The 26394-nt window shown below is 48.9% G+C and overlaps 1 protein-coding gene across 7 annotated transcripts in view; it reads left to right on the top strand.

Moving 5' to 3' along the window:
- The window catches only part of CELF6 (CUGBP Elav-like family member 6), a 261681-nt gene that overhangs the window by 220867 nt on the left and 14420 nt on the right, over window positions 1–26394 (top strand). For 4 of the 7 annotated variants that reach the window (XM_065558559.1, XM_065558539.1, XM_065558538.1 and 1 more), the window contains one exon: window positions 11405–11560. The exons of 2 other annotated variants lie outside the window; for them this stretch is intronic. In XM_065558559.1, the coding sequence (XP_065414631.1) occupies window positions 11405–11532 (128 nt within the window). In that variant the 3' untranslated portion in view covers window positions 11533–11560. Of the gene's footprint in view, window positions 1–11404; window positions 11561–26394 lie in introns of those variants that run through there. One more of the 7 variants, XM_065558544.1, reaches the window with a different exon arrangement.

Genomic DNA, 26394 nt, shown 5'->3' with positions numbered 1-26394 from the left:
GCTGGCACTGTGGAGTATCTAAGTGCTTTGGAGAGTGGGGAAGAGTTGTATCTTCACTTCCAGTCCATTTCGCAGGAAGAAGGTGGAAAACTTCCATAGTATCTATGCCATCTGGACAAGCTACTGCATAAGGCACTGGTAAAGAATGTGCTATTTACTAGACACATGGATCAGGTGAGGAATGGAAACAGTGCCTCTGTAGGAAAATGTTAGTGCATGTTGATATCTTCTCCCAACATGAGTGGGATGTGGGCTGTGCAGAAAATACTCAGCATGAAATCTGTCTAACTGACTCTTGACCTTTTCAAGAACAGTCTTGTTGCCTAGCTCTGGCTGTTGTGGAAAGTGTTTGGAGACGTCTACATCACTGAATATGAGAGTTAGAAGGGATCTCAGGAGGTCATCTAGTCCACCCCCACTGCTAAAAGCAAGACCAATCCCAGCTAAATCCCCCCCTCAAAGATTGAGCTCACAACCCTGGGTTTAGCAGGCCTAAGCTCAAACCACTGAGCTATCTTTCCCTCCCCACTTTACAGCTGTTGGAATAATTTCTGAGTCAGGAAGTCCGTCTGCCTCCCCAGTTGTGGTGGTGAGGAAGGGGAAGGGGTTTGTCAGAATGTATGTAGATTATAGACCTCTAAACAAGTGAACCATACCAAATCAATATACAAGGCTGAGGACGTCCTTAACTGCTTACATGGAAGTGAATGGCTCATTGTATTACATCTTGGTAGCGGATATAACCTAATACCTATGAACAAGGTGGATAAAGAGAAAACTGTGTTTATCTGTCCACACAGATTTTACCAATTTAAGAGGATGCCCCAAGGCATTTGTGAGGCTTGTGCTAACTTTCAAAGATTAATGGAGTGAACAGTTGGAGGGGATTAATGGAATGAAAAGGGGGGAGGGATAGCTCAGTGGTTTGAGCATTGCTAAAACCAGCATTATGAGTTCAGCCTTTGGGGGGGGCCATTTAGGGATCTGGGGCAAAAATCTGTCTGGGGATTGGTCCTGCTTTGAGCAGGGTTGGACTAGATGACCTCCTACAGTCCCTGGCATTCTATGAATCTCCTGGAGGCCCTTGTCTACTTGGGCAACCTAGTTGTTTTTGGACAGAGTCTTGAGGAATATGAAGAGAAGTTGCTTAAAGTCCTTGATCATTTGAGGGAGAAAGTCTTGAAACTGTCCTTGGACAAATGTAAGTTTTTCCATCATTCAGTCTCCTATGTGGGACACATAGTGTCCGAGCAAGGTATTGCCACAGATCCATCAAAAACTGAGGCTCTCTCCATTTGGCTTAGGCCACAGAACCTGTCTGCCCTGCATTCTTTTTGGGGGTTCTGTGGTTTCTGTATGCACAGTGTGATGTAAGCACTGAAAGAGCTGTTGCAGGGCTATGCACCATCACTTTGTGGGAACAGATCAAAATCTAAATCTATATAACTTGATAAAATAGGGTTACCATATCTAGCAAATAAAAAAAGAGGACCCTCCACGGGCCCTGGCCCCGCCCATTTCCCCACCCCCAGCCCTGCCCCAACTCCGCCCCTTCCCCGCCCTAACTCCGCCCCCTCCTCCCTCCCACTCCCAGCCACGTGGAAAGGGCTGCCCGAGCGCTACCAGCTTCACGGTTTGCCAGGCAGCCCCCAGACCCTGCACCCCCGGCCGGCGCTTCCCCAGCGCAGCTGGAGCCCAGGAGGGGAAGCGCCCAGCCGGGGGCGCAGGGTCTGGAGGCTGCCCGGCAAACCGTGAAGCCGGTAGCGCTTCGGCTTCGGGCAGCCCCCTTGCCTCCGGACCCTGCGCCCCCAGCCGGGCACTTCCCCTCCCGGGCTCCGGCGGCGCAGGGTCCGGAGGCATGGGGGCTGCCCAAAGCCCGTAGCGCTCGGCTCTTAAACAGAGCCAAAGAGTCGGGGAGGAGCAGAGCCGCCGTGGCTGGAGGCTCTACTCCTCCCCTGACTCTTCGGCTCTGTTTAAAAGCCGAGCTGCCCCAGCGCTACCGGCTTCGGGCAGCCCCCATGCCTCCGGACCCTGCGCCGCCGGAGCCCGGGAGGGGAAGTGCCCGGCCGGCAACTGGGGTCCGGAGGCAAGGGGGCTGCCTGAAGTGAGGTTTTTACTCACGAAAGCTTATGCCCAAATAAATCTGTTAGTCTTTAAGGTGCCACCAGACTCCTTGTTGTTACAGTATACAGTGTACAGTACTCACTTTATATTTTTGATTACAAATATTTGCACTGTAAAAAACAAAAGAAGTAGTATATTTCAATTCACCTAATACAAGTACTGTCGTGCAATCTCTTTATCATGAAAGTTGAACTTACAAATGTAGAATTATGTACAAAAAAATAACTGCATTCAAAAATAAAACAATGTAAAACTTTAGAGCCTACAAGTCCACCCAGTCCTACTTCAGCCAATCGCTCAGACAAACAAGTTTGGTTACATTTGCTGGAGATAATGCTGCCCACTTTTTGTTTACAATGTCACCTGAAAGTGAGACCAGGCATTCGCATGGCACAGTTGTAGCCGGCGTCGCAAGATGTTTATGTGCCAGATGCGCTAAAGATTCATATGTCCCGTCATGCCTCAACCACCATTCCAGGGGATGTGTGTCCATGCTGATGACGGGGTCTGCTCAATAATGATCCAAAACAGAGCGGGCCGACGCATGTTCAATTTCATCGTCTGAGTCAGATGCCACCAGCAGAAGGTTGATTTTCTTTTTTGGTGGTTTGGGTTCTGTAGTGTCCGCATCTGAATGTTGCTCTTTTAAGATTTCTGAAAGCATGCTCCACACCTCATCCCTCTCAGATTTTGGACGGCACTTCAGATTCTTAAACCTTGGGTCGAGTGCTGTAGCTAATTTTAGAAATCTCAAATTGGTACCTTCTTTGCATTTTGTCAAATCTACTGTGAAAGTGTTCTTAAAACGAACATGTGCTGGGTCATCATTCAAGACTGCTATAACATGGAACATATGGCGGAATGTGGGTAAAACAGAACAGGAGACAAACAATTCTCCCCCAAGGAGTTCAGTCACAAATTTAATTAATACATTATTTTTTAATGGGCATCATCAGCATGGAAGCATGTCCTCCGGAATGGTGGCCGAAGCATGAAGGGACTTACAAATGTTTAGCATGTCTGGCATATAAATACCTTGCAACGCCGGCTACAAAAGTGCCATGCGAACACCTGTTCTCACTTTCAGGTGACATTGTAAATAAGAAGCAGGCAGCAGTATCTCCCGTAAATGCAAACAAATTTGTTTGTCTCAGCAATTGGCTGAACAAGAAGTAGGACTGAGTGGACGCGTAGGCTCTAAAGTTTTACTTCTTTTTGTTTCTGAGTTCAGTTATGTAACAAAAAAATCTACATTTGTAAATTACACTTTCACAATAAAGAGATTGCACTACAGCACTTGTATGAGGTGAATTGAAAAATCCTACAGTAAAAGCTGTTTTATCCGGCACTTCACCAACCGGAAAGCTCTATAAACCAGCATTTCTGATCTTCATTGAAATTCCAGTTTATAGTGCGGTTGGCATGGGGCCAGCAGGGGGTTGGGGCATGGGAGGAGGTGTGGAGCGCGGGCTTTGGGAGGGAGTTTGGGTGTGGGAGGGGGCTTAGGGCGTGGGAGGGAGTGCAGGCTGCTGGATCCAGGGGCTGCTCACCTCGGGCAGCCCCCTGCAAGCGGCAACCTATCCTGGCTGCTCCTAGGCGGAGGCGTGGCAGGCAGCTCTGCGTGCTTCCCCCGCCCTACCCCGAGCGCTAGCAACGCAGCTCCCAGTGGGAGCTGCAGGGGTGGCGCCTGCGGGCGGAGGCTTAGGCAGTGCGCAGAGCTGCCTGCCGTGCCTCCACTTAAGAGCAGCCGGGACAGGTCACCACTTGGGGGGAGCTGCTTGAGGTGAGCGGCCCCTGGATCCGGCACCCTGCACTCCCTCCCATACCCCAAGCTGCTGCCCCGAGCCCCCTCCCACACCCAAACTCCTTCCCTCTTAGTTAACTGGCATTTTTCACTTACCGCACCCACCTTTCCTCCAACATGCCGGACAAAACAGCTTTTACTGTATTTCTTTTATCATTTTTACAGTGCAAATATTTGTAATAAAAAATAATAATATAAAGTGAGAACTGTACACTTTGTATTCTGTGTTGTAATAGAAATCAATATATTTGAAAATGTAGAAAGACATCCACAAATATTTATTAAATTTCAATTGGTATTCTATTGTTTAACAGTGTGATTAATCGCGATAAATTTTTTTAATCGCGATTAATTTTTTTTTAGTTAATCGTGTGAGTTAACTGCAATTAATCGACAGCCCTAGTTGTAACTGATCATTTCACTAGGTATGCACAGACCTTTCCCACTAAATATCAAAAATACTATGTGCATTATGGGCTGCCCAAGCGAATACAATCTGATCAAGGCCGGGACTTTGAGCGTTATCTAATTCAGGAGCTTCTGACTAAACTAGGTGTAAAAATATCTAGGACAACACTCTATCATCCACAAGAAAATCCCCAGTCTGAATGCTTTAATCTGACCTGCTTAATATGTCGGGAACTTTAAATCCCTAACAGAAATCTAGATGGAGATAGCACGTTAGCCATATTGTGCATGCTTAAAATTGTATGCAAAATGAGGTCACGGGGTATTCTCCATATTTCGTAATGTTAAGATGAGAAGCTTGATTACTGGTGAACTTCTTTTTTTGGGGGGGGGGGTCTCAGCAGATGGGTCCTCCCACCCATTTTATCTTCAGTTCGTGGCTACATTAAAAAGAGTCTTGCATGCTCTTTATTCGCTTGCTCAGGCCATGGCCGATAAGATGAACCAAGGTAATAAAGACCATTATGATCAGAAGGTGCAATACTATGATCTGCAACTGGGTGATCAAGTTCTTATCAGGAATCTAGGGCTCCCAGGAAAACATAACCTTGCATACTGTTGGGGTTCGCAGCCCTCCATTTTGGAAAGTCAAATATCTGGGCTACCTGTCTACCAACTAAAGCTTGAAAAGAATGGCGGCCCATTAAAGACCTTGGACCAAAACCATTTACTTCCTCTGGAGCAACGTGAGAATGGATACTCCATTGATTACTGAGCCTACCCCTGTACCTCAAGCATCTTGCCAGTGGAGAGCCTGACACGGTTACCCCAGTGGCTATGTTTGGTTCCCCATTGGTGACTGATTCTAAGGAGGTTTACTCTGACTATATATCCATGTATCCTGGACCTCAGATGTGCCTCCTGAGTCTGTTGTATTGTTACTTGAACCACACCAACCTGAAGGTTTAGCTGAAAAACCTCCTTTAAGTCCCAAGGTTTCCCTCTTTTTACCTCCAAGAGATGTTTCCAGGGAACATAAGAACATAAGAAGGCTCAGACCCTCTCAATAGCCTACTTGGCTCTCTTGGTGTGGACAGGGATCCTGTTACAGATAATTCCCCTCTTCCCAGTAGTATTCCTGTGCAGAATGCAGAGGCTAATAAAGTGTTGTTGACTCCTCCTACTGAAGAAGAAGAGCTTGTGTAGCCCTTAAGGATGTCCCTGCGAGAGATCAGACCCACCTCTGCAATTAACATATGATGCAGCTGGAGTTGCCAGTAAGGTGTCCAGACCTACTGTGCATCATGGTGTGGCTGTATCCTCTGGCTCTAAAACACCTATCGAGTCCAAAAGGGAGATAGAGCCTCTAAAGATGGGGACAAGTGTTTTTCATGGCAATCATAGAATCATAGAATCATAGAATATCAGAGTTGGAAGGGACCTTAAGAGGTCATCTAGTCCAACCCCCTGCTCAAAGCAGGACCAATGCTCCCCTCAGGTTCGGTGCCTAAATTGTGCCTATTCTAGTGGGCCTGTACTCTGCACAGCATTGAATGTTACCCCCAGAGAGCAACAGGGATTAAGAATGTATGTATTATCTTTGGGTTGTTTTCTTTCTTGTTATAGTTCCCTAACGGGGATGTTAAGGGTTTTTCTGGTGGGGAGTCTCCCCTCCCTCAGAGCTGGGAGGCTCCCTTTGCAGGGGGTGTTGATTTTGCACTTTTATTTTATTTTGTCTTGTGAGGTGTGATTGGTTGGCATGTTCCTTTGGGAGTTTCACCTCCTGCATAATCTGCCCTGACCACTTCCTCCAAAGGCAGCATTTCAGCTCAGCAGGAGGGCATGTGACAAATAATAATAGCCCTGTTACCACCAGTCGTAAGGGTTAAAAAACCTTTCAGAGCTTGGGGAGTTATGGCACTCTGGTGCTAGGTGATGAGACCCTGCAGTGAGATGCAGACGTTCAGGTAAGTCATTTCCCTTTCCATGCTACACTGTTGCAATGCTGGAATTTTCTCTGTTACTGATCGTGATTTAGCCCAAAAGGCGAGGTTCACGGCTGTGAAATTCCTGGAGGGGCACCTGCTTCTTGTACATGCTACCTTTAGTCTTTCCTGCACTGGGTTTTCAGTACTCTCTGTGAGTAGTATGGTCTGTTTTCCTCTGGATTCTCATGTGGTTGTTAGTGTGCAGAGCTCTTTATGCTCATATAGTCCTTTATCTTGCAAGTGGGGACATTAGTTTCTCCTTCCTGCCAGTTTCCCTTTTCCATGGCCATCCTGTTTGTGAAAGGCACCAGACTAACCGCCCTGGACACTGGTATACTCCATGAATCCACAGAAGTGTGGGGGGGACGTGGGAAGCGGCAGGGCAAGTGTAGGTTCACACACACGGCTCCCTTCATCCTATGCCTTGGCAGTGTGCGTCAGGTCTGATCTGTGACAGTTATAAAAGGTACACCCACCTTGTCTCTCCAACAACTACCCCAGAGCGTAAGAAGCTGGGTCACTCTGCAGACCTATTCAGTTCTCTGCTCAGCCTGCCATGAAAGGTGCCAGTTGATGCCTGTGGTGATGTTCACTGGGGAGATGGTACACCAGATGGGAACAACTTACAGCTGCTATTGATCTGGGCTGCATTTGAACCAATGCTGTAGAGGTGACAAACTCCAGTTCCAATACCTTATCTCCTAATCCCTCTAGCACCTATCTTAGATTTAATAATTCTTGGTACAAGTTGGTCATCAATGTTAGACTTAACCAGCATGATAGTGTGCAGTCTTGCCTCGTTCTTGTGCCCCTTGATGCTCCGAAGGGGATTGCTGCTGCTCTTGCTGTTGTGGTGGTGTATAGTGTGGTTGTGGTGTATGTGGAGGTACACCTGACAGCCCGGGTTTGTTTTCTGTTTTGGCAATCCACACCTACTCTTTCCTGCTGAAGATTCACATTCAGATGGTCAAACAGAACTGCCCCCATCCCCCATACTAGTGTTGGCATGTCACAACACAAGCATTGCTTTCATAGCATGCTGTCTCACAAACATCGGCCATCTTCAGGCAAATATCGTAGGGTGATGACATTGCATCTTCCCCAAAGTGAATGCGGGACAGTGGTAAAATTGTTACTGCCCCACACAACTCAGCAAGCTTATTCTGAGGCCGCACATTCATACTGTATTCAGTGTGAGCTCTCATGGGACCTGCACAAATGCCACCTTGTGGCTGGAGCACTGTTTGGTGGTTAAAACAAAGGAGTGTGGAAAGGAGATGTGGGTTCTACTCCCAGCTTTGACAGTGACTTGCTGCATGACCTTGGCTGAGACACTGCCCCTCTTTCCACACCCACTCTGCATCGAATGACACCTATACTCACTAACTCACATTGGCATGCAGATTCATTAGTGGCTGTGAAGCGCGTTGAGATCCTAGGCTGGAAGGTGCTGGGAAGATCATTACTGACACCGATAAGACAGGCTCTGCTGTGCTGCAATTCTCATAATGTTACCACCGCTGCTGCTGCTTCTGTCCTCCTACCCCCAGCCCTGCTCCATTAACGGCTGCTGCTGCTCTGTGGTGCCTCTCCCTGACTCTCAAAGGAAAGAGGAAAGCATTACAGAGTTGCCACCTGCCATCTGTGGATAGGAAAGTAACCATTCCCTCAATGTGCCCCCTTTCCAGGATGTGAAAATGGTATGTTCAATTAAAATGCCCTTCTGCTGGGACTGGCTGCCAGTTCCCAGGAGATGCAGGTACAAATGGAGCTGCCATGCACACTGGAACTCTGAGGTTATTATTGCACGTTACTTTTTTATTGCAGCAGATGTTAGCAAGAAGATACAACAATAGGTGACAGGAGAAGCCTTTCAAATATACAATACCAGCACATCAGCCTCTTGTGAGTAAGGTTGACACTTCAGGCAGTTGTAGGCACCATGTGCTGTATCTCAGCGTTCCTGGATTTAGCTGAGGTCTTCTGCCAGCCAAGTAGGGAATTGGGAGGATGCTTTAGGGGGACTCTTTTAAGTGCTGGAGCAGTTGGTGGTTGTTTTGGAGACTGTACTCTTAGTGAAAGGCTGGGTGTCTTTAATGTGGATGCTTGGGTTGATGTCAAGCATGACGAAGCCCAGCAAAGATTGGAACTGGTTAAGTGAACATGCAGGAAGGGCAGTGTTAACAAAGGGCAAACTTCAACAGAGTCCGCAGCAGAGATTAGGACAAAATTAATTTCCAGGAGCCTGATTCTTCACTGCTTTGTACCCTGTGATGTCATTTGTTCCTTTGCAAAGTGGTTGCAAAATGCTGCAGAATCTAAGTGACAGCACTGTACACCCGCTTTGCACAGCTGTAAATGAGAACGCAGGGTGCAAGGCAGAGAAACAGGTCCCAGACAGGGCCTGGAGCAGGCTCGTGCTTGGGGAGGCAGATTCCACAGGGTGGCATTCCGCCCAATCCTAGGGCAGCACGGCCGCTTTTTTTTTTTTTTTTTTTTTGATTTGCTGATCCAGCCGCCTTGTAAGGGGCGGCAGCGCGGAGGAGGGGCGCAACCTGCTGGGAGCAGGCTGCGCACTCCGTCTGCCCCAGCTCCGTCTGCCCCAGGTCTATAGCAAGCCCGGCAGGGCAGCCTGCGTCCTTCCCTCCCCGCCGACCGGAGCGGCGCAGAGCTCTCCCGGCCGGCAGTGCGGTAGTTGGGGCTGCGTGGCGAGCGCCCCACTGTAACCCTGGCCACCCCCCTTCTCTCTCTCCCCCCGCTCTCTCCCCCTCCCCCCCCCGCTAGCCGGGGCATGTCTGCAGTGCAGGGAGGCCCCCTGCACCCTGGCTCCGGCCGCCCCGCAGGTTTTTTGTTTGTTTGTTTTTTGCTTTGCCATTCTGGCTGCCCCGGTTTTGTTTTTGGGTTTTTTTTGTTTTTTTTGGCTTGGGGCGGCAAAAAAGCCAGAGCTGGCCCTGGTCCCAGATCTCAAATTCTCTGGAAATTCATAGATTTACATCTCCTCCCTGCCCTGCCCCCAGCCCGGGTCCCCTGCACTCTCCCCACCCCACGTTACCTGTTGGGAGTAGGGGGGACTCTATCCTCCCACTGCACTGGCTCCCCCTCCCCCCAGCACGTTCAGCTTCTCTCCCGGGCAGCTAGGCCTGGCCCAATGCAGCACAGCAGCTGCCTGGGAGAGCACCTGGCTGCAACGGCGGCAGGCTGCCCCCCACGCTGGCTGGGATGATTTAGTTGGGAATTGGTCCTGCTTTGAGCAGGGGGTTGGACTAGATGACCTCTTGAGGTCCCTTCCAACCTTGATATTCTATGATTCTATGACAGGGGCTGAGTGAGCCGGAGCCCCACCTTCCCCGTGTGCAGCAGCAGCTGCCCGGGAGAGAGGCTGGCTAGGGAGGGGTGGCAGCGGACCGCTCTGGCTTCCGGGGATAGGGGCCGACTCCGAGTATGCTGGGGGGAGGGTACTCCGGCTTGCCCTCAGCCCGTCCCAGAAGCCGAGCCTGGGTGGGAGGCAGCCCCCTGCCACTGCAGCCAGGTGCTCTCCCAGGCAGCTGCTGTGCTGCACCAGGCAGGTCATCCAAGCCCTTAAAAGTTCAGATGAACCATCACTAAACTTTACGAGTCTCTGGAGAAGTTGCAAATTTGGGCTAATAGTCTTGGGAGAAGGTGCATTTCCTGTGCTGTATTTTCTGCTATTAGTAGAGCTTGTGCCATATCTCCTCCAGAATGGTGGTTCTTTAGGTTCTAGCCTCAAAGCTGGAGATACAGAGGCAGCACTCAAACAAATTGGGTGGGGGGAAAAAGTTCTCACGCCTCCAAGGTTCAGGGTTTCCCATTCAATGGCAGGTGCGGGGAAAGGTTTGGCAGGGTGGCATGTTTATTATATTATATCCAAAGCAGCCCAAGCATCTTTGTGACAGAAGCATAAACCTCTTGGCTTTAAAAGTGAGTTGTTTTCCTCTTTAATGGCTACATCTTTCCATTCTGTAACAGCAGTAGAGTAAGGGAAAGCATGTGGCTTTTGCTTTAAAAGGCTTTCCTTTGACTCCTTCTACAAGCCTGTTCTCTTTGGGGAGTGACTTATTTCATAATTAGCCTTGGGACATAGGATACTGTAGGAGTGGAGGGCTGCGTTTGGGAGCAAGGGGCAGACATAGCTTCTCAGGGTCTCCTGATTTCTGGCAGAACTCTCACGAAGATTGGCCCTTGTTCAAAATGACTGCTGTCTGCCATTACATTAAAATGGACTGAAGCCACAGGAGGCCTACAGTCAAAATAGAGGCCATTTCCTTACAACTTTTCCATGTGGAAGTGAGTGTGCCCCTAGTAAAGATGGGCTGGCACTTCCCATTGTTTCCAATAGGACTGAAGCCAGGCTATCTTTGGTTATAATAACTATGAAGGGACAGGACTGGGAGGGAAACTCAGGTGGTGCAGGGGAATATACGAAGCAGAAGGGAGACTGAGGGGGGTGCAGGGGAAATGGGGGTGTGCAGAAAGGAGTCTGACAAGGTGTAGAAGGAATATCATGGGGGTGCTGGGGCATGGGAGACAGAGAGGGAGAATGTGCAGGTTAGGCAATTGTGAGGGGAAAGAAGGAAAAATGTAGGGGCAGGTGAGGGACAGGAGACTAGGGGACTGTAAAGGGAGAATGTGAGTTTACCCCAGGGCCAGGGGAGGGAAAGTGAAGCCCCCCTCTGAAAAGCCAGTGAGGAGGCCCACAATTTTGTGTGCACATCTAAGGTTGAATTTTGACCCTCACATGATCACACACTACGTGAGGGCAGGCGGCTTCCACCCTTAACAGCTCCAAAATCAGGAGCCAGCCAGTGTGAATTTAAACCTCATGATTTTGGGGGAATCTGGTTATTGAATACGGAGGGCTGTGGTCACAATATTCCCAGCATCACCTCTCCCTCCCCTGCACCAGAGCCTTCTGGGTAATCCCATTGCACTTGGCCAGCAGTTACTGTTGGATGCTTGGAGTGAACTTGTGGTGATGAGTGGAGAGGGTCTCTGGTGCTTTTGGTGATGAATTGTGTCCTTCCTTCTCCGTCCCCCCTCTCACCCCTCCCCTCACCCCCAGGTTTCGTCAGTTTTGACAATCCAACTAGTGCTCAGGCAGCCATTCAGGCCATGAACGGCTTCCAGATCGGCATGAAGAGGCTAAAGGTCCAACTAAAGCGGCCAAAAGATGCCAACAGACCCTACTGACCCCTGCTCACCCTGGCCCTGCAAACAGGTAAGGCATTGGCAGACCAGACTGCCCCCAACTGTGGTACAAGCAGGAGAGTGTGGGGGTAGGGTGGTGTTTTCACCAAATCATCTGTGCTTGCTGCCAGGAAGCCAGGGGGCAGTATGGCATCTCCTGTTGTTTCATTCATGCCAGGATGATGCTGACTTCTGTTGATCTGTGCACCGCTGCCATTTGTTGGAGAGTGTTGGACCTTTGACTTAGCTACCAAAACTGCTCCTTTAGCTCTGCCTTATTCTTTCGGACCTGGTAGCCCTGAGTTTGAATCAGTGTGGTCCAGTGGCTAGGGCGCCGGACGAGGACTCACTCCCAGATCTGCTTCTGACTGGCTGGGCGACCTGGGGCGAGTCACTGTCCCTCTCTGGGCTTCAGTTTCCCCATCTGAAAAATAGTGATAATGATGTTTTCCATTTTTTTAAAGTACTTTGAGATCACTTGGTGCTAGATATTGTTATTATTGGTGCTTCCTTCCGAGTTGGTGTCTTGTGCGTCATATGCAGCCACAAACCATTGCAAAGTCCCTGATCAGCAGGGATCCTAGAAATCCATTTGCCATGGAAAAACACAGAAGAACACGGAATTTGCATTTTTACAGAGAATCTTTGGGTTTCATTCTGGGTGCCCAGCTCTGAAGGCAGAGCGGAGAGCGGTGGCTGCTGGCAAGGCACCCAGCTCTGAAGGCAGCGCCACCAGCAGCAGCAGTGCACAACTAAGGTTGGCATCAAGCCATACTTAGGCATATGCAGCATACACAGCTGCATAGGTCACCTGAAAATTTGGGGGCACTCCTGGGTCTTAGTGTCCACCCACCCGCCTCTTCCTATCCCTGTTCTGACCCTTCCTGTAGGCTCCCACCACATCTGGCTGCTGCAGCCTGGTGAGTCTTCCTCCGGAATTGGATCTAGTACTTAAAAGTGAAAAAGCCTTCCATCCTGCCAGACCTATTAGCACAACATTGAAACTGTTAAAGAGCCACTCAAGTGGTAATGAAGCCATTTAACAGGCATTTGCCAACGCCCAGGTATATACTGTCAGTTTCTGAATTTACTGACAAAAACAGTTGTGCATTACTGTAATATTTACTCAGAACATGTTAGTCTACAAGACCTTAGTTTAAAATTTACTTTAAAAATATTTCATTAGTGTGTTGCTGAAGATTATAAAATCACATCTCTAAAAAAATCCTTGCATAGATTTTTAGATGCACAAACTGAGTATTCATCTTTAGCCTTAAATGCTGGGATCTTCAGACATATCATTTTTTAAATAAATCCTTCAAATGACCACCCTTATCTAAAATACACATGCGAGCCCAGGCTGCCGTCGGGCATAAGGGCACCAGTTTAATAATAGTGCCATAAATCCTAAAGACGGCCATGTGTGGCATGGTATGGTGTTGCCACCCTTACTTTTGCTGCAGTGCTGCCTTCAGAGCCGGGCACCTGGCCAGCAGCTGCTGCTCTCCACCCACCCAGCTCTGGACGGCTAGGGAAACCAAAGTTCAGCGTTTCTTTTTTAATTGTGAAAAAATGCGGATTTTAATGTTTTTTATCAGAGCATTTTGGGGTTTTTATCACAGAAAGCTAGGATCCCTGCTGATCGTGCACTGTTTATAGTAATGCATGGCTGCATATGCACAGCATATGCACATATGGAGATGTCATCAGCTACCTACCTACATGCAATAGCAGCATCAAGACTGATGTCCAAAAACACATGGGGTAACTACTCTCCTGAGGCAAGTCCCACAAATCTAGTCGAGGGCAGTGATGCACAAGCACATGGTGTGCCAACCACAGAGAGGATTAGAAGCTCTTTATTTGCTAACTGCTCAGGATTCAGCTTGTTTTCAGAGGGATAAGCACTAGGTTTGTCCTTGACCCTACTGGACTCACACCAGATGCCTGTTCCCACCACTTATTCAGACCATAGAGGTCACCTTCCAGACCGCCGAACCTTTCCCAGGTACACTAAGGGCACTTTCCAATAGAGATGGCTCAAGCTGCAGAATTGGGATCTGAATTTCAGAGAAGGGAAAGAATTGGGAGTGTTTGGATTCAGGGTGTGGGGGTCAGGTCTCTCTCTGCTTTGAAAGTGTGCTGGACTTTCCACTTCCAAAACGTCATCTGCCAGTACTTCCAGCCAGAGGTCTCTAAAGAGGACATTGTGTTTAGGGAAAGTCAGGCCTGAACTCGGGATGTCTGAACCATATTGGATAAAATCAGATTTTCAAACTGAATCTTCCCTAAAACTCAAACGCACCAGAACACCCCTCCCCCCCACAATATTAATCACACTACCACTCCTCCATCCAACCTCCATCCCAAATGCAACTGGACCAGAGCCCCCAAGCCCTTTCACAGGTTTAAAATGCTTTGTTCAAGTTTTATTTGCTATTCCCATTTTATTTTCAGGCACATTTTACTTCCCTGCCTCTAGCCAGGACATGTAAGCAGCAGACACTGAGCTAAAACTAGGAAACAGTGGGAGAAATCTAGTGAGAAAGCCTATTTATGCACCATTTCTAAGCTAGCTGCAAGGCCAAGGGACTAGGTGGGTTTAGATGAGTAACTAAAATCCTGGCTCTAAAGTGGGTCCTAACCTTTGGCTGATCACTATTTTGAATGTAGACAGTAGTGACTGGAGATGCTTGTGGAAGGCTTACTAGTCAGAAATTCGTGGCTCTCCAGATTGGCACTGTGCTGTACTAATCCTCATGGGAACATGACGGCCTTTAGATAGTGACATGGGGCCTATTACTCTGCCTCTTCCAAACACTGAGGGGGATGCAGCAGTTTGACCCTCTTTTAGAACTGGAGGGGAGAGGCTTCCACAGAAAATGTCAAGTTCCTGGTGAAAAATAAAAATCTGAATATTTTGGCCAAAAACTGAAATAATTTTATTCTGAAATGCTGCCGTAGTGCCTCATGGGTGCTGTAGTTTGGGTGTATCATACTCCCATTCTTCTCAGTTGGGCAGGCTCCCTGATCAGACTACATCTCCCAGGATGCACTATGGTCCCCATTCTTGATTAGGAAGCTGCATGGCCATGGTGCATCATGGAAAATAATGTCCAGCTACGGGTCCTAGCCTATACAGGAGAATAGGGTCATGAGGTACCTGAACTACAACTCCCATGAGGCACTGCAGCAACATATCCAGATTGAAATATTGTTGGTTTTGGCTGAAAACCAAAACAATTTCAGTTTTCACTCATTTCATTTTTTTGTTGAAAAACTGATGTTTTCCACAGGACTCAGATACTTTTTCAAGAAAAATGAATTCTGTCAAAAACCCAAATTTCTGTTAAAAATAGGGTTACCATATGTCCGGCTTTTCCCGGACATGTCCGGCTTTTCGGCAATCAAACCCCCGTCCGGGGGGAATTGCCAAAAAGCCGAAGATGTCCGGGAAAAATACCGGCCGTGCACTTCCTCTCCCGCGGCTGCTCTGCTCCTCCCTGGACTCAGACTTCGGCTCTGTTTAAGAGCCAAGCTGCCCGAGCCAGCGCTACCGGCTTCGGGCAGCCCCCGTGCCTCCGGGCCCTGCGCCGCCGGAGCAGAGCAGCTGGAGCCGGGGAGGAGAAGTGCCCAGCCGGCGGCTGGGGTCCGGAGTCAAGGGGGCTGCCCGAAGCCGGTAGCGCTGGCTCGGGCAGCTTGGCTCTTAAACAGAGCCAAAGTCTGAGTCCAGGGAGGAGCAGAGCAGCTGGAGCCGGGGAGGAGAAGTGCCCGGCCGGGGGTGCAGGGTCCAGAGGCATAGGGGCTGCCCGAAGCCCGAGTGCTACCGGCTTCATGGTTTGCCGGGCAGCCTCCAGACCCTGGGGAAGCGCCGGCCGGGGGCACAGGGTCTGGAGGCTGCCCGGCAAACCATAAAGCCGGTAGCGCTCGGGCAGCCCTTTTCGCGTGGCTGGGAGGGAGGAGGGGAAGTTAGGGTGGGGACTTTGGGGAAGGGGTGGGGAAAGGGTGGAGTTGGGGCGGGGCCGGGGGTGGAAAAGGGGCGGGCTGGGGTGGGAAAGGGGCGGGGCTAGGGCCCGTGGAGTGTCCTCTTTTTTTATTTTTTAAATATGGTAACCCTATTAAAAACCAGTTTTGAGATTAAAAACAAATTTTGGACCAGCTCCACCGTTTCTCATTGTGTTGCCACCTGCTGCTCTGAGTGGTCAGGTACAACTAAGCAGCTGTCCTGTAGCAGTCTACACCTGCTCCCTGCTTCAAAATACACTCCCCAGAGACATGTACATCCAAATGTGACATTTGATAGGTCACCCAGAGAACAGCCAGCCGAGAAACAGCCTATGCTGTTTAGAAGATAGGCTGAGATAAGATGGGGAAAGGATATCTCCTCCAGCTCCACCAGCCAAAGTGCAAAGGTCACATATGGATGCACTTTGGCTGGTATGGACATTCCGGGGAGAGGGGATTCCACAAGCAGATAAAATAGTGTACACAGATTCAGCACTTATTTGCACATCTTAGAGCCTCAGGCCACGTTGCCACAAAATCATTATTCCGAAGGGATTGGGGGGAAGGATATATGGCTGAGCTTGTACAAGGAGTTGCTGGCATGTTTTCCCTCTTTGACACAACTCGCACTTGAAACTACCTCCAACCATCTAAGTAGGGGGATGGAGCAGAGGGGATGGAACGCCTGATGGCAGGGTTGTACTCTAAGGCGGGTAGTTGTGGCATGATCCTCATCAGGAAAGGCTGGTACATGCATGAGTGAACCCCTGAGAGACACCCCAAAATTAGCAAACAGTTGGCTTGTAGATTCATGCGCGCACGTGTGGCTATGAGAGATAAACAGGCATAATTACAAGGCTCTTCCAACACACTCGCTCTCCAGGCTCTCCCAACGTACACAGCTATACACAGCTCTCTTTCTCTCTCTCTCTAGGCAAAATATTTTCAGCAAATGGTAAATTTGTCAGTGCATTTTTCAGGACTCCTGAACTATTTGCAAATTCAAGTTGAATTTGGTGAATAGTTTTGGACAGAAAATTTTCCCCAAAAATGTCAAAACAGTTCATTTTTACTATTTTGAAATTAAAAGTTTAAACTTTCCATTTTGAAATGATATTTTGTTTCTAAATTTAGCTATACTTATTTTGAAAACACAAAAAAGCGTGAAAAACATCCAAAAATTAAACACACACACACACACACACGCTACTCCCATCTTGCACTAAGAAAGGGTGTGCAATTGTTCTGTCCCATTTAGTGGCATCAAGACCACTTAGAGAGAGTTAAATGAGTCTGCTCTACAGCCAGTTGGCTTTTCGCTTTTAGCTCATGTGATAGAGGCTCTTGCACTAAGTTCCAGAAGTCCCCAGTTCAAACTCACCCGCTGATGACCGGGGTCTGTCAGCGTTACCCAGTACTCCTGCAATGATACATGCTGCTGTCATGACCAGTAATGCCCCCTCTCTCAGTAGTCATTTGCAAGTTTAGTAGCATCTCCTGCAACTCCCAGACTTGTTCCAACAATAAGATACGAGTCACCATCTGAGCAATGCTGCAAGGGGCTCCTGGCCCATGCTGATTTTTGCCTGTTACGATCCTGTAACACACTAGAAGTTTAGTGATTTTTTTTTCTCTCTCAAGATTTGTTCCATTATTTTACTCAGGATAGGGATGGATCTTATGGGGTATCAGTTGGTAGGATCATGCTTCTTTCTGCTTTAGAAAATCAGTACTGCATTTTCTTTTCTCCATTCTTCTGGTACCTTTCCAGCTTTCTGAGAGTTTTCCAAAATAATTGTCAGTGGTACAGTAAGTTTTTACCAATTCCTTTGATGCCCTATGATTCATAATGTCAGGAATGGCTGGCTCGTCCATGTAGGGACAATCAGCCACACTGTGAGAAACAAGCCCTCAACAGACTTTGCCATACAGACTATGGGTTGGGATCCCAAAGTGGCATTAGACTTGCTGGAGCTCAGGGCTGAAGAGAGGGGCGGGGCTCGAATGGGCTCAGGCGTCAGTCCCCCCTCCTGGGGTCATGTAGTAATTGTTGTCAGAAGGGGGTCACGGTGCAATGAAGTTTGAGAAGCCCTGACTATGAAAACATGACTAAAGACACCTAACTTCTGTGTTTGCTTGTGTAAGATGTGAAAGTGCAACAGGAGAGTAATTAGATTGCTGAACTGAAAAACTAATTACAAGCAAAGGGCTTGGTAGTGCAGGGAACTATAGTCTGCCCCATCCACTCTGGAGACTTGAGAACATGAACCTGAATTAGGGCACGGTGACCACATGGTTTGAAATCGTGGTCCCTTGGAGGTGTTTATCTGCAGTACAACGCAGATTGGTGCAATTGGCAGGCGCTGATCAGGGACGGGCCCGGGACTGCAGTCAAAGCATAACAATAAAGGGAAGTGGGGGCTCAGACTGGAATAGAAAAGGAAGCTACAAGTCGGGACCGAGGTGCATTGTATGGGTCCAGGACTAGAATAGCAGGAGGGGCTGCTGTCAGTGTTAAAGTGCAATTGGCAGAGCTGTGTGGGGAGCTCACAACTGAAACAATTGGCTGAGCTGTGTGGGGAGCTCACAACTGAAACCACAGGGTTGCTGTAGCTCGGGAGCAAGGTCTATTGGAAGAGCTGACTAGGAGAAAAGCAGGGGGGGCTGCAGATCAGGACCACGGACTGGCCTGGGTGGCTGGGCATGGGAAAGCCTGACTGCTGTCAGCCTGACTCTAAACAGGATGATTTCATTTCTGATTTTCATAAGCACAACCCTGCAACCATCCCATCCAGGGAAAAAGAGAGGTTGTGTTTTGAGTCAGTCAGTGCTACAGAATACAGTGGTGCTAACTCTCATGGTGTTACCAGCGTCTGGTGATATTTGATGTCTTTCTTAAAGCCCCAACTCTTGGAGTCATGTGATGAGGTGAAAATCTCAGCTTTCATTTAAACAAAACCCAAGTTTCTAGCCTTTCTGGTTGCAGAGACAGGCTTAAAAACATGGCCCAAGTGTACCCAAAATGCTTGAAGACCAGAAAGCATATAAAAAGCACCCCAGATTTTTTTTAAACCTCCTGGTTTGTATGCCAATCTCATGATTTTATGGGACCTGTCTCATGAGTTTTGAATACTTGGGGTTGGTAATACTGAAATATACAAACATGAAGCTGGGGCAGTGACTCATAAGATGAAAGCACAAAGGCCGCATTGGGAATTCGTGACCAGCGAGACAGTGGAGGGGAAAGAGGCATTTGCTTTTTTGTCTTTCCTCATGCTCCAGGCAATTAGTAGCTCTGTGGATGATGTGACCTGAACAGACAGTACTCACTGGCCAAAAGGAGGTCCATTCAGTCTCTAGAGTAGGGGCAGTAACCCCCGTATCCTGGACAAATTCTAGCTCAAGTAATTTCATGTTGTTGACTTGAATTCCTACTACCACTTCATCTAGTTACAATATTCTCATCTGTCCAAACTGTGGCGTATTGTTACCAATCACTGTTAAAAAACCAGGTGCCACCACAGAGGGGATTACAACCCAGAAGTAGATGAACTGATTCCTTGTATATATCAGGCCAGAGCTTGTAGGCCTCACTTGGCATTTAATCATGTCCATCTGGGCAAATACAGCAACAAAGTATTCCAAAAAATTAGTTTGATTGTTCAAACAAATTGGCTTCATCTGTGTTTGTGACCATATTACATTTGCTTTCTGCAGATAATCTTGCCAGTGAGTTTGCTGGCAGGAACACAGAAAATGATGAGGGAATAGCAGGGCTCAGCAGTTTTGAAAATCAGGCCCTCAGGGTCTCAAGTTGGGCACCTAAAAGAGAGGCACTTGGAATTATTGGCTACTCTGCAGAAATGGGGTTGTACTGAGTGACAGCCCCTGAACCTGGGAGGTGGTGTGGCTGGGAGGTGCAGGGTGGGCGGGCTGTGTCACTGTCCCACCCGACCAGGAGTTCTGTCAAGAGCAGGGTGATACCTGGAGCCTCACATGCATTTTGCCATATTTATTTGTCCAGCGTGGCTAAGTGCAGCTATGGGAACTGGCTAAGCACGTGGGCATTCAGAGCAAGGAGGGAGGGAGGATGCATCAGTCTGTGGTGAATGGTTGATCATTTCCAGGGATACCAAAGGGGATGTTTTTAAAGAGGTTCTTGGAGAAATCACCCTCTCATCACTCCCATTAGCAACTTTGTGCAGAGGAGACCCTGGGCCTCTCCCACCTGTCCCGAAGAGTCTGCATATCCTCTCGGGGGTGCTGTGTCCCCGCATGCCCTCTCGGGGGTGGCATGTCCCCCATGCCCTCTCAGGGGGGAACCGTGTCCCCATATGCCCTCTTGCGGGGGAACCGTGTCCCCGCACGTCCTCTCAGGGGCGGGGAGAGCGTGTCCCTGCATAAGAGGCTCAACATAAACCCAAACCAGCACTGGGAAGTAAACGAGACCCACTGGGCCCCACGGTCCAAGTTGCGTTTGTGACTTGGGCAGGAAATGCACTAGGGTTGGATTTCTCATGGCCTGGCCAGCATTTCTGCTCCCAGGCCTGGTGGGAACCCAGAGAGAAAAACGCGATGAAAGTGATTCAAACGAGCCTCGGTTCAGGGTCATTTCAGGCTTTGGATGATGATTGTACATGGTTTTTCCATGGAGAAATTCTTCTTCTCTCCCCTTTCCCATAGCTCCTAATCTTGCCCCCTGTGCTCTGCTCCTGCCTCTATCCTGTCATCTCCCATCATGCTCACCCTAACCGCTGCACTCTACACTGGCCACAATGTCCTTGCCTTGTGCCATCACGCCCAATCTAACCCCATTCTCCTCCATTCTTGCTCCCTTTCATGCCTTGCCTACTCTTCTCCCTATACCCAATAGACTTCCCATGTATGCCAAATGACCTCCCTCCCTTTTAACCCTCCTTTGCCTTGCCCTGCGCTGCCGGCTCCTCCCCTGTGCCCACCCTCAGTGCCTGTTTCAACACACAGAATTTATAAGATTGGCTCCCTCTGCAATGTGACCTGCCTGACCTTTCCTTGATTTCACTCCTGCCCCTTCTTTCCCAACCCATGTCTTTTGACTCTTCTCTTCATGTTTGTCTGATGGAGACGGACATCTCTTTGAGCCAGGACTGTGTCTCTTTCACTATCCTGAAAGCGTCACACAGAGTTATGTGCAATGTAAATTCTGACGGATGATGACAACCACTGAGCATTGCCTCTGCAGATCCTCACAAGCACGTGCCTTGGCATCGCGAGCCCCGGACCATTATGGGACCATGTGCCCAACCTCTCAGAGAGTCTCTTGTTCGATGCCAGGGTTGGTGACCCCAGCTGCCTTCAGTTCCATTCCTACTGCCAAAGGTAGCATGTCTCAGAACCATCCTTTAGCTCACCTGTGCTGTAGGAGTTGGTGTTCCATATTTAGCTCAGGTTAGGTAGTTAATTTACATGTTTGCTGGAGAAGCATGAAGCTGTGTTCAGAAGCGTCTCTCTTTCTTAGCCGTTAGATTCACGACAATTCAGCTGGCTCCACTGCAGAGCCCCAGGTCAGTTGTCATCTGTGGCCTTGCATGGTTCTGACCCATCCTCATCTCCTTCATTGCCCTGCTGAGAGCCTAGCATTTATCATCCAATAGCCAGATTTAAATGGTGTGTGTCTTGTGACCAGATATCCATAACAGCCCCCGGCATGGGAGAAGGGCAGTCCCTGAAGCCATTGGGATTAGCTTTACCCCTCTAACCTGCCTTGAGCAGGAGGGGCAGCTTAAATGCCTATTGATGGAGAATGCCTTGAGAGGCCAGCCAGCCAGCACTGGACCCATCTCCTCTGTACCAAAGGTCTCAAAGGAACTGGCCTCATCGTAGTCTGGTTCCACCTCAGAACCAAAGGATCAAAAGCAAGTTCAATGAGGGAGGTACTGGTTGCAATGCTTCTTGAGATCTAAGGGCTACTGTAATGGGGTGGGACTCACCCCTGCGGCACCTCCTGCTGGTCATCCAGGGAATTAGCGTTTTGCAGCTCCAGAACACCCTCTGCAGGCTGGTGTCCGGCTTGCTGCTGGCCCCATGTCCCTCCCGAACCCTGGTGCCCCTTTCAGGCCAGGGTGTTGCCCTCTGGCAGTACCCCCACAGATCTGGGTCTCCCCTCCCCAGGGAACCCCCAATCCCCTCTATCCCCACCTCGCCTCAGTCTATGGCCACTGAGCTCCATTCACTGGGGCTGACTGCAGTGTAAAGTCACCAACTAGCCCCCGTTCACTGGGGCTCGCCTCAGTCTATGGCCACCTAGCCCCGTTCTCTGGGGCTGACTGCAGTGTAAAGTCACCAACTAGCCCCCGTTCACTGGGGCCAACCGCAGTGTAAATGCCACTCATCATAGGCAAGGGGGGTTTGGAACCTGCTGCCTCCGCCTACCCCAGGCTAACCCTCTGTAGCCCCAGTACCTACCCTGGCCTTTATCAAGGCCTGCAGCCTGGGGGGTTCCCAGGCCGGCGCTCCCCAGCTTCTCTGGCCTTCCCCCAGCCATGCTCCACTTTAGGTACCCTCTCAGCTTCTAGGCAGCCAGGCCCTTCCCTCTCTACTGCTAGAGAGAGGCTCAGTCTCTGGCTTCTGGCCCCAGCCCTCTTATAAGGGCCAGCTGTACCCTCATTAAGACAGCATTGGGGCGTGGCCCCCAGCTGAGGCTGCTTTCCCCAATCAGCCCCACTTTTCCTTCCCTGCCATAGCTCTCTCCCCGGGCTGTTTTAAGCCTTTTAAGGCAGGAGCGCGTGACCACCCCACTACAGCTACAAAAAACCCAAAGGCCGTGACTCCTCATAGGAAGTCCTCACTTCTGTTCTCTTCTCCCTTAACCGAGAATAGGTGCAGACCCACACACTCTCCTCTGGCTCAGTGCAGGAACTGGTGGTTTGCAAGCACCATAAAGCCCTCAGATCCAAGCACCTGTTAGTGCTGTGGGCACTTCAGATCCATAGAGGTTGGAGCTGGGGCTGCCTGAATTCAAGTCTTGAGATCTAGTGACTGATGTTGTATCTCTCTCTGCCCCTGTTTTGTCTGGGAGCTCAGAGAGGCAGTGATCCATGCTCTCATCCTTCTCAGGGAAATGGGAGATCTGCCACGGTATTTTCAGGTCCAAAAAGACCAAGCTCTCCTTTGATTTTTCCTGCCTCAGTGCCCCAAATTCAGATCCAAGGACTTCCTGGATGGAGATAAGAGTGGAGGGTTGTCCTGGTGGCTCTCTGATCCATACATTTCGCTGCAAACCCAAGTGTAAGATGGGAGAGAAGGTCCATTCTCCCTCTCCTAGCACCTTGGACACATGCTCCCAGTATTACAGGGAGATTATACTGAGACATGCTCTTTGGACTTCTCCCTCACCATGAAGTTCTTCTAAGAGGTCACCTACAGCCATCAGACATCATGACCAATATGACACAAATGGCATTGTCTGCCCATCCAGCCAAGAGACAATCCCCTGAGAGGCCTCTTGCAAAGCTCATCTTCTCCAGAGTACCTGCAAGAAATACTCACCTCATCACCTAAGCCTGCCTTTCCCTCTACTGACAATCCTGGAGGATGATCCTTGGAGTCTGAAGAAGAGGCGGAGGAATTAGAGAACCCGGAAGATGCATGTGGTGCAACAAAGGCTGAAGCCATCCTCTCCCACCTTCCCTGAGGGAAGTGAGACTGCGCCCTCACCAGGGGAGATGGAGATTGAACAGCTCCAGGAGTGGCAGAGACCCTGACAGTCCAGGGTGGGTAGTGAGAGGGAAGTCACACAAGCTCTTTGGGATCGGAGAGCAGGGAAGACTATTCTTCCTGTACACAAATGGCTCTTAAAGCCAGCAAAAGGCCTCTGGCTCAGGCTGGCCTCACTTTCTGCTCTGGCAGGGAGACATGGCCTCCTTTTCTGAACAACACAGCAGAAATAGGGTATTTCATCCGCTGAAGCTAGGCTATGTAGGTTAGCCAGTGAGAAGGCACTGTGTCATCACCTGGGGAGGACAAAACTCTTGTGCAACTCTTCAAGGTTATTTGTAGTATTTGGAGACAAGTGTAAGGGGAAACCAGTTTCTGTTCAGAGAGTGTACTGGAGTCAGTCCTGACCAAGCAGGTGTCCCAGTGCCAAATGGCTTAGAGGCCGTTAAACTAGTTTGCACAGTGTGTCTGAGGGATGTCTCCATCTCTGAACTCTGGGAAGCCACTGCGTTGCGCTCCATTCATAACTTCACACAACATGACTGTCTTGACTTAGGGGCTAAGCATGGTTCTAATTTTACCAGAACAGCCCTTTAACCTTTCTTTAACCAAGGACTCCTCAACCCTCCTCCAAGGGGTTGTTACTGCTAGTCAGTCTCCCAAGCACGGGGATCTGCAGAGGCAATTCTGGGTGAGAAAGAAAATATACTCATCTGTAACTACAGTGTTGCCCCTGCAGATTCACACTCAACCAACCTCCTTCCCGTACACAGCATTCTGAACTGGTGGGAAGACCTGAGAGTGGTCAGATCTACAGTCCTTGCATTACTTCATACCGAGCCTTGAGCTCTACAGGTTGGTGTATGTGTAGAACAATCCATCTCTGCTGTCTGGGCTCATGGCCCTAAGGCATATGCACACCCAAGGGTGTGGCTCTGCAGAGGCAATGCACACTCAGAACGCCACTCACAGGTGAGTAATCTTACTTTATTATATCTGACCTGGGTCATCCATCATTGTGCGTTTCCATCCCATCGTTGTCACCCATTCTAAGCCTAACAGCAGGGCAAAGCCTTCATCTGCTTTCACCCAAGCCCCTGAAAAGCTGGGCCTGGAACTTTGGCACATGTGCCTACTCGTTGCAGGCCTGTAGGTTGCAAAGTCATGGCAAGACTTAGACAACTCGATCTCCTCACTGACTTTGTCCTAGTCACCCAGCCAGAAGATAACTCTTTTCTCTCTACAGCCCATATGCTTTGTGAAATGTCTGGCTCGTGTGCTGCATATGAAACAGGGGGGCCTGCCCTCTGCCTGAGAGAGACATACCTAGAGCCTTAACTGGGGCCTAGTTAAACAGAACAGATTGCAACTACCCTGGGTGAAGGGGGACTGGAACAATTTGTATAGTGGGGGTGCTGAGAGCCATGGAACCAAACTATAAACCTTGTATGTGATGGAAACCACTTCAAGCCAGGGATTACAGCAGCACCCCCAGCACCCTAGTTCCAGCACCTGTGCCTGGGTGTATAAAGTAGAAAGCTGTGGCCTGAAGAAATACATCACAGCATTCAGTGTTCCACCTTGCGCCTGGCCGCTTGCATCTAGGAGCTTGGCATGCCAGGTCCTGAACACCATGGTCTTCACTTCTGGGTTAAAAGGAGAGCAGTGGTGAGACTGCGTAGAACTGATTTTCCATAGGAGTGAGTGGACTGTTCAAAGACAGCCATTTCTGATGGTACTGTTCAGTCTAGCACAGCAGCGAGGAGGAAGTCTCTCTGAAGATGGGGCAGTTTCTCCGTAAGCACTTTGTCAAGTGTTTAGCAAAGTTTCCTGGAAGAAAAGAGCCAGAATGTACAATCGCGGTCTTCCTTCTCCACCCACTTAGTGTACATGACTCATATAACCTAGTCTTCCTTTCATTCATAGAAACAGGTGAATAAGTTCCATTTTTCCTTTAACATGCAGCTATTTAAGCTGAGAAACAGTGTCTCTAATGGCTAGAGGGAATGGGTTTGGAGCTAGGATCCCCAGGTTCTAGTCCCAGCTCTGATTCACTGTGTGATCTTGGGCAATTTACTTGCCACCTTTATGCCTCAGTTTCCCCCTAAATGGACAGAGCAAAGCAATTAATGCAAAAAAAAAAAAAAAAGGAAAGAAAGAAAGAAAGAAAGAAAGAAAGTTGTTCATCATGGTGAATTTCAAAGTCACATATGTGAGTATTTGCAGCTGCCAAATTTAAAATTTGCACACCCAGATTTTCCAGTTGGATGTGTTTGCTGGCTCACATCCAGTCAGGGAAGAGAAATTATACCAGGTAGCTTATCTGACCAATCACAACTGAGCATCCGTTAGCTCTGAGAATGGGGACATTCATACTCACCTGACCCTGGGTCTCTTGTGAGTGATGTGACATTAATGTGTAAAGCATTGTGAGATTCACCAAGGGGAAGGTCCTAGAGGAGATCAAAGCATTATTACACATGTCCTCTAAGGCTCATTTTCTGTTCTTGATCAACCAAAAATGAAATTGAAAAACTTCATCAAACCAATTCATCTTTTCTTTATGTTTTGTTTCCTCCAACCCAACCACTACTGTACCTAACCAGACCAGGCCAATCATTGCTCCAAGATGGCCCCCCCAGTTGCCTAGCAACCCTCTAGCTGTTGTGGGAGACCCAAACCAAAACTATCTTTCCCAAATAAACCGAAACTGTAAGTGACTAACTCATGTTGTCATCGTCCTCTGCGATGACGCCATGTGGCCGGTTGTAATCTCGTTGCATGATTTGACGTTGAGTTTTCTATATCTCTATTTCTATATCTTTATTTTTTCTGTATTGGTGCTTTTCTTTTGGCGATTGTGAAGTGCCGTAGTGAAGCCCCTGGTGGATAGTTTTTGGAGTGCTGATTGGTCAGTCTTGATTAGTTGTGAACTTTGACCCCCCCCCCCAAACTCCATCTTCTTCTCTGCCCTCTCTTCTTTTCTCTTTGTTGTAACGTAACAATCTGTGTTTGTGTTTCACCTGCATTCACTATATGGCCATAATGACTGGGGAAATGTAATTGTTAAGGAATCACTCTTGGTTCCAATATTATTTCTGAAAAAGGGGGTTTCATTTAATTTCAGTTGAAACAAGAAATGAAGGGTTTTATTTTGTGTTCTTT

Source organism: Chrysemys picta, chromosome 10 (assembly GCF_011386835.1).
Source record: "Chrysemys picta bellii isolate R12L10 chromosome 10, ASM1138683v2, whole genome shotgun sequence".
Classification (NCBI taxonomy): domain Eukaryota; kingdom Metazoa; phylum Chordata; order Testudines; family Emydidae; genus Chrysemys; species Chrysemys picta.
The sequence above is the reverse complement of the archived record's forward strand: the minus strand, read 5'-3'. Positions and strand labels throughout refer to the sequence as shown.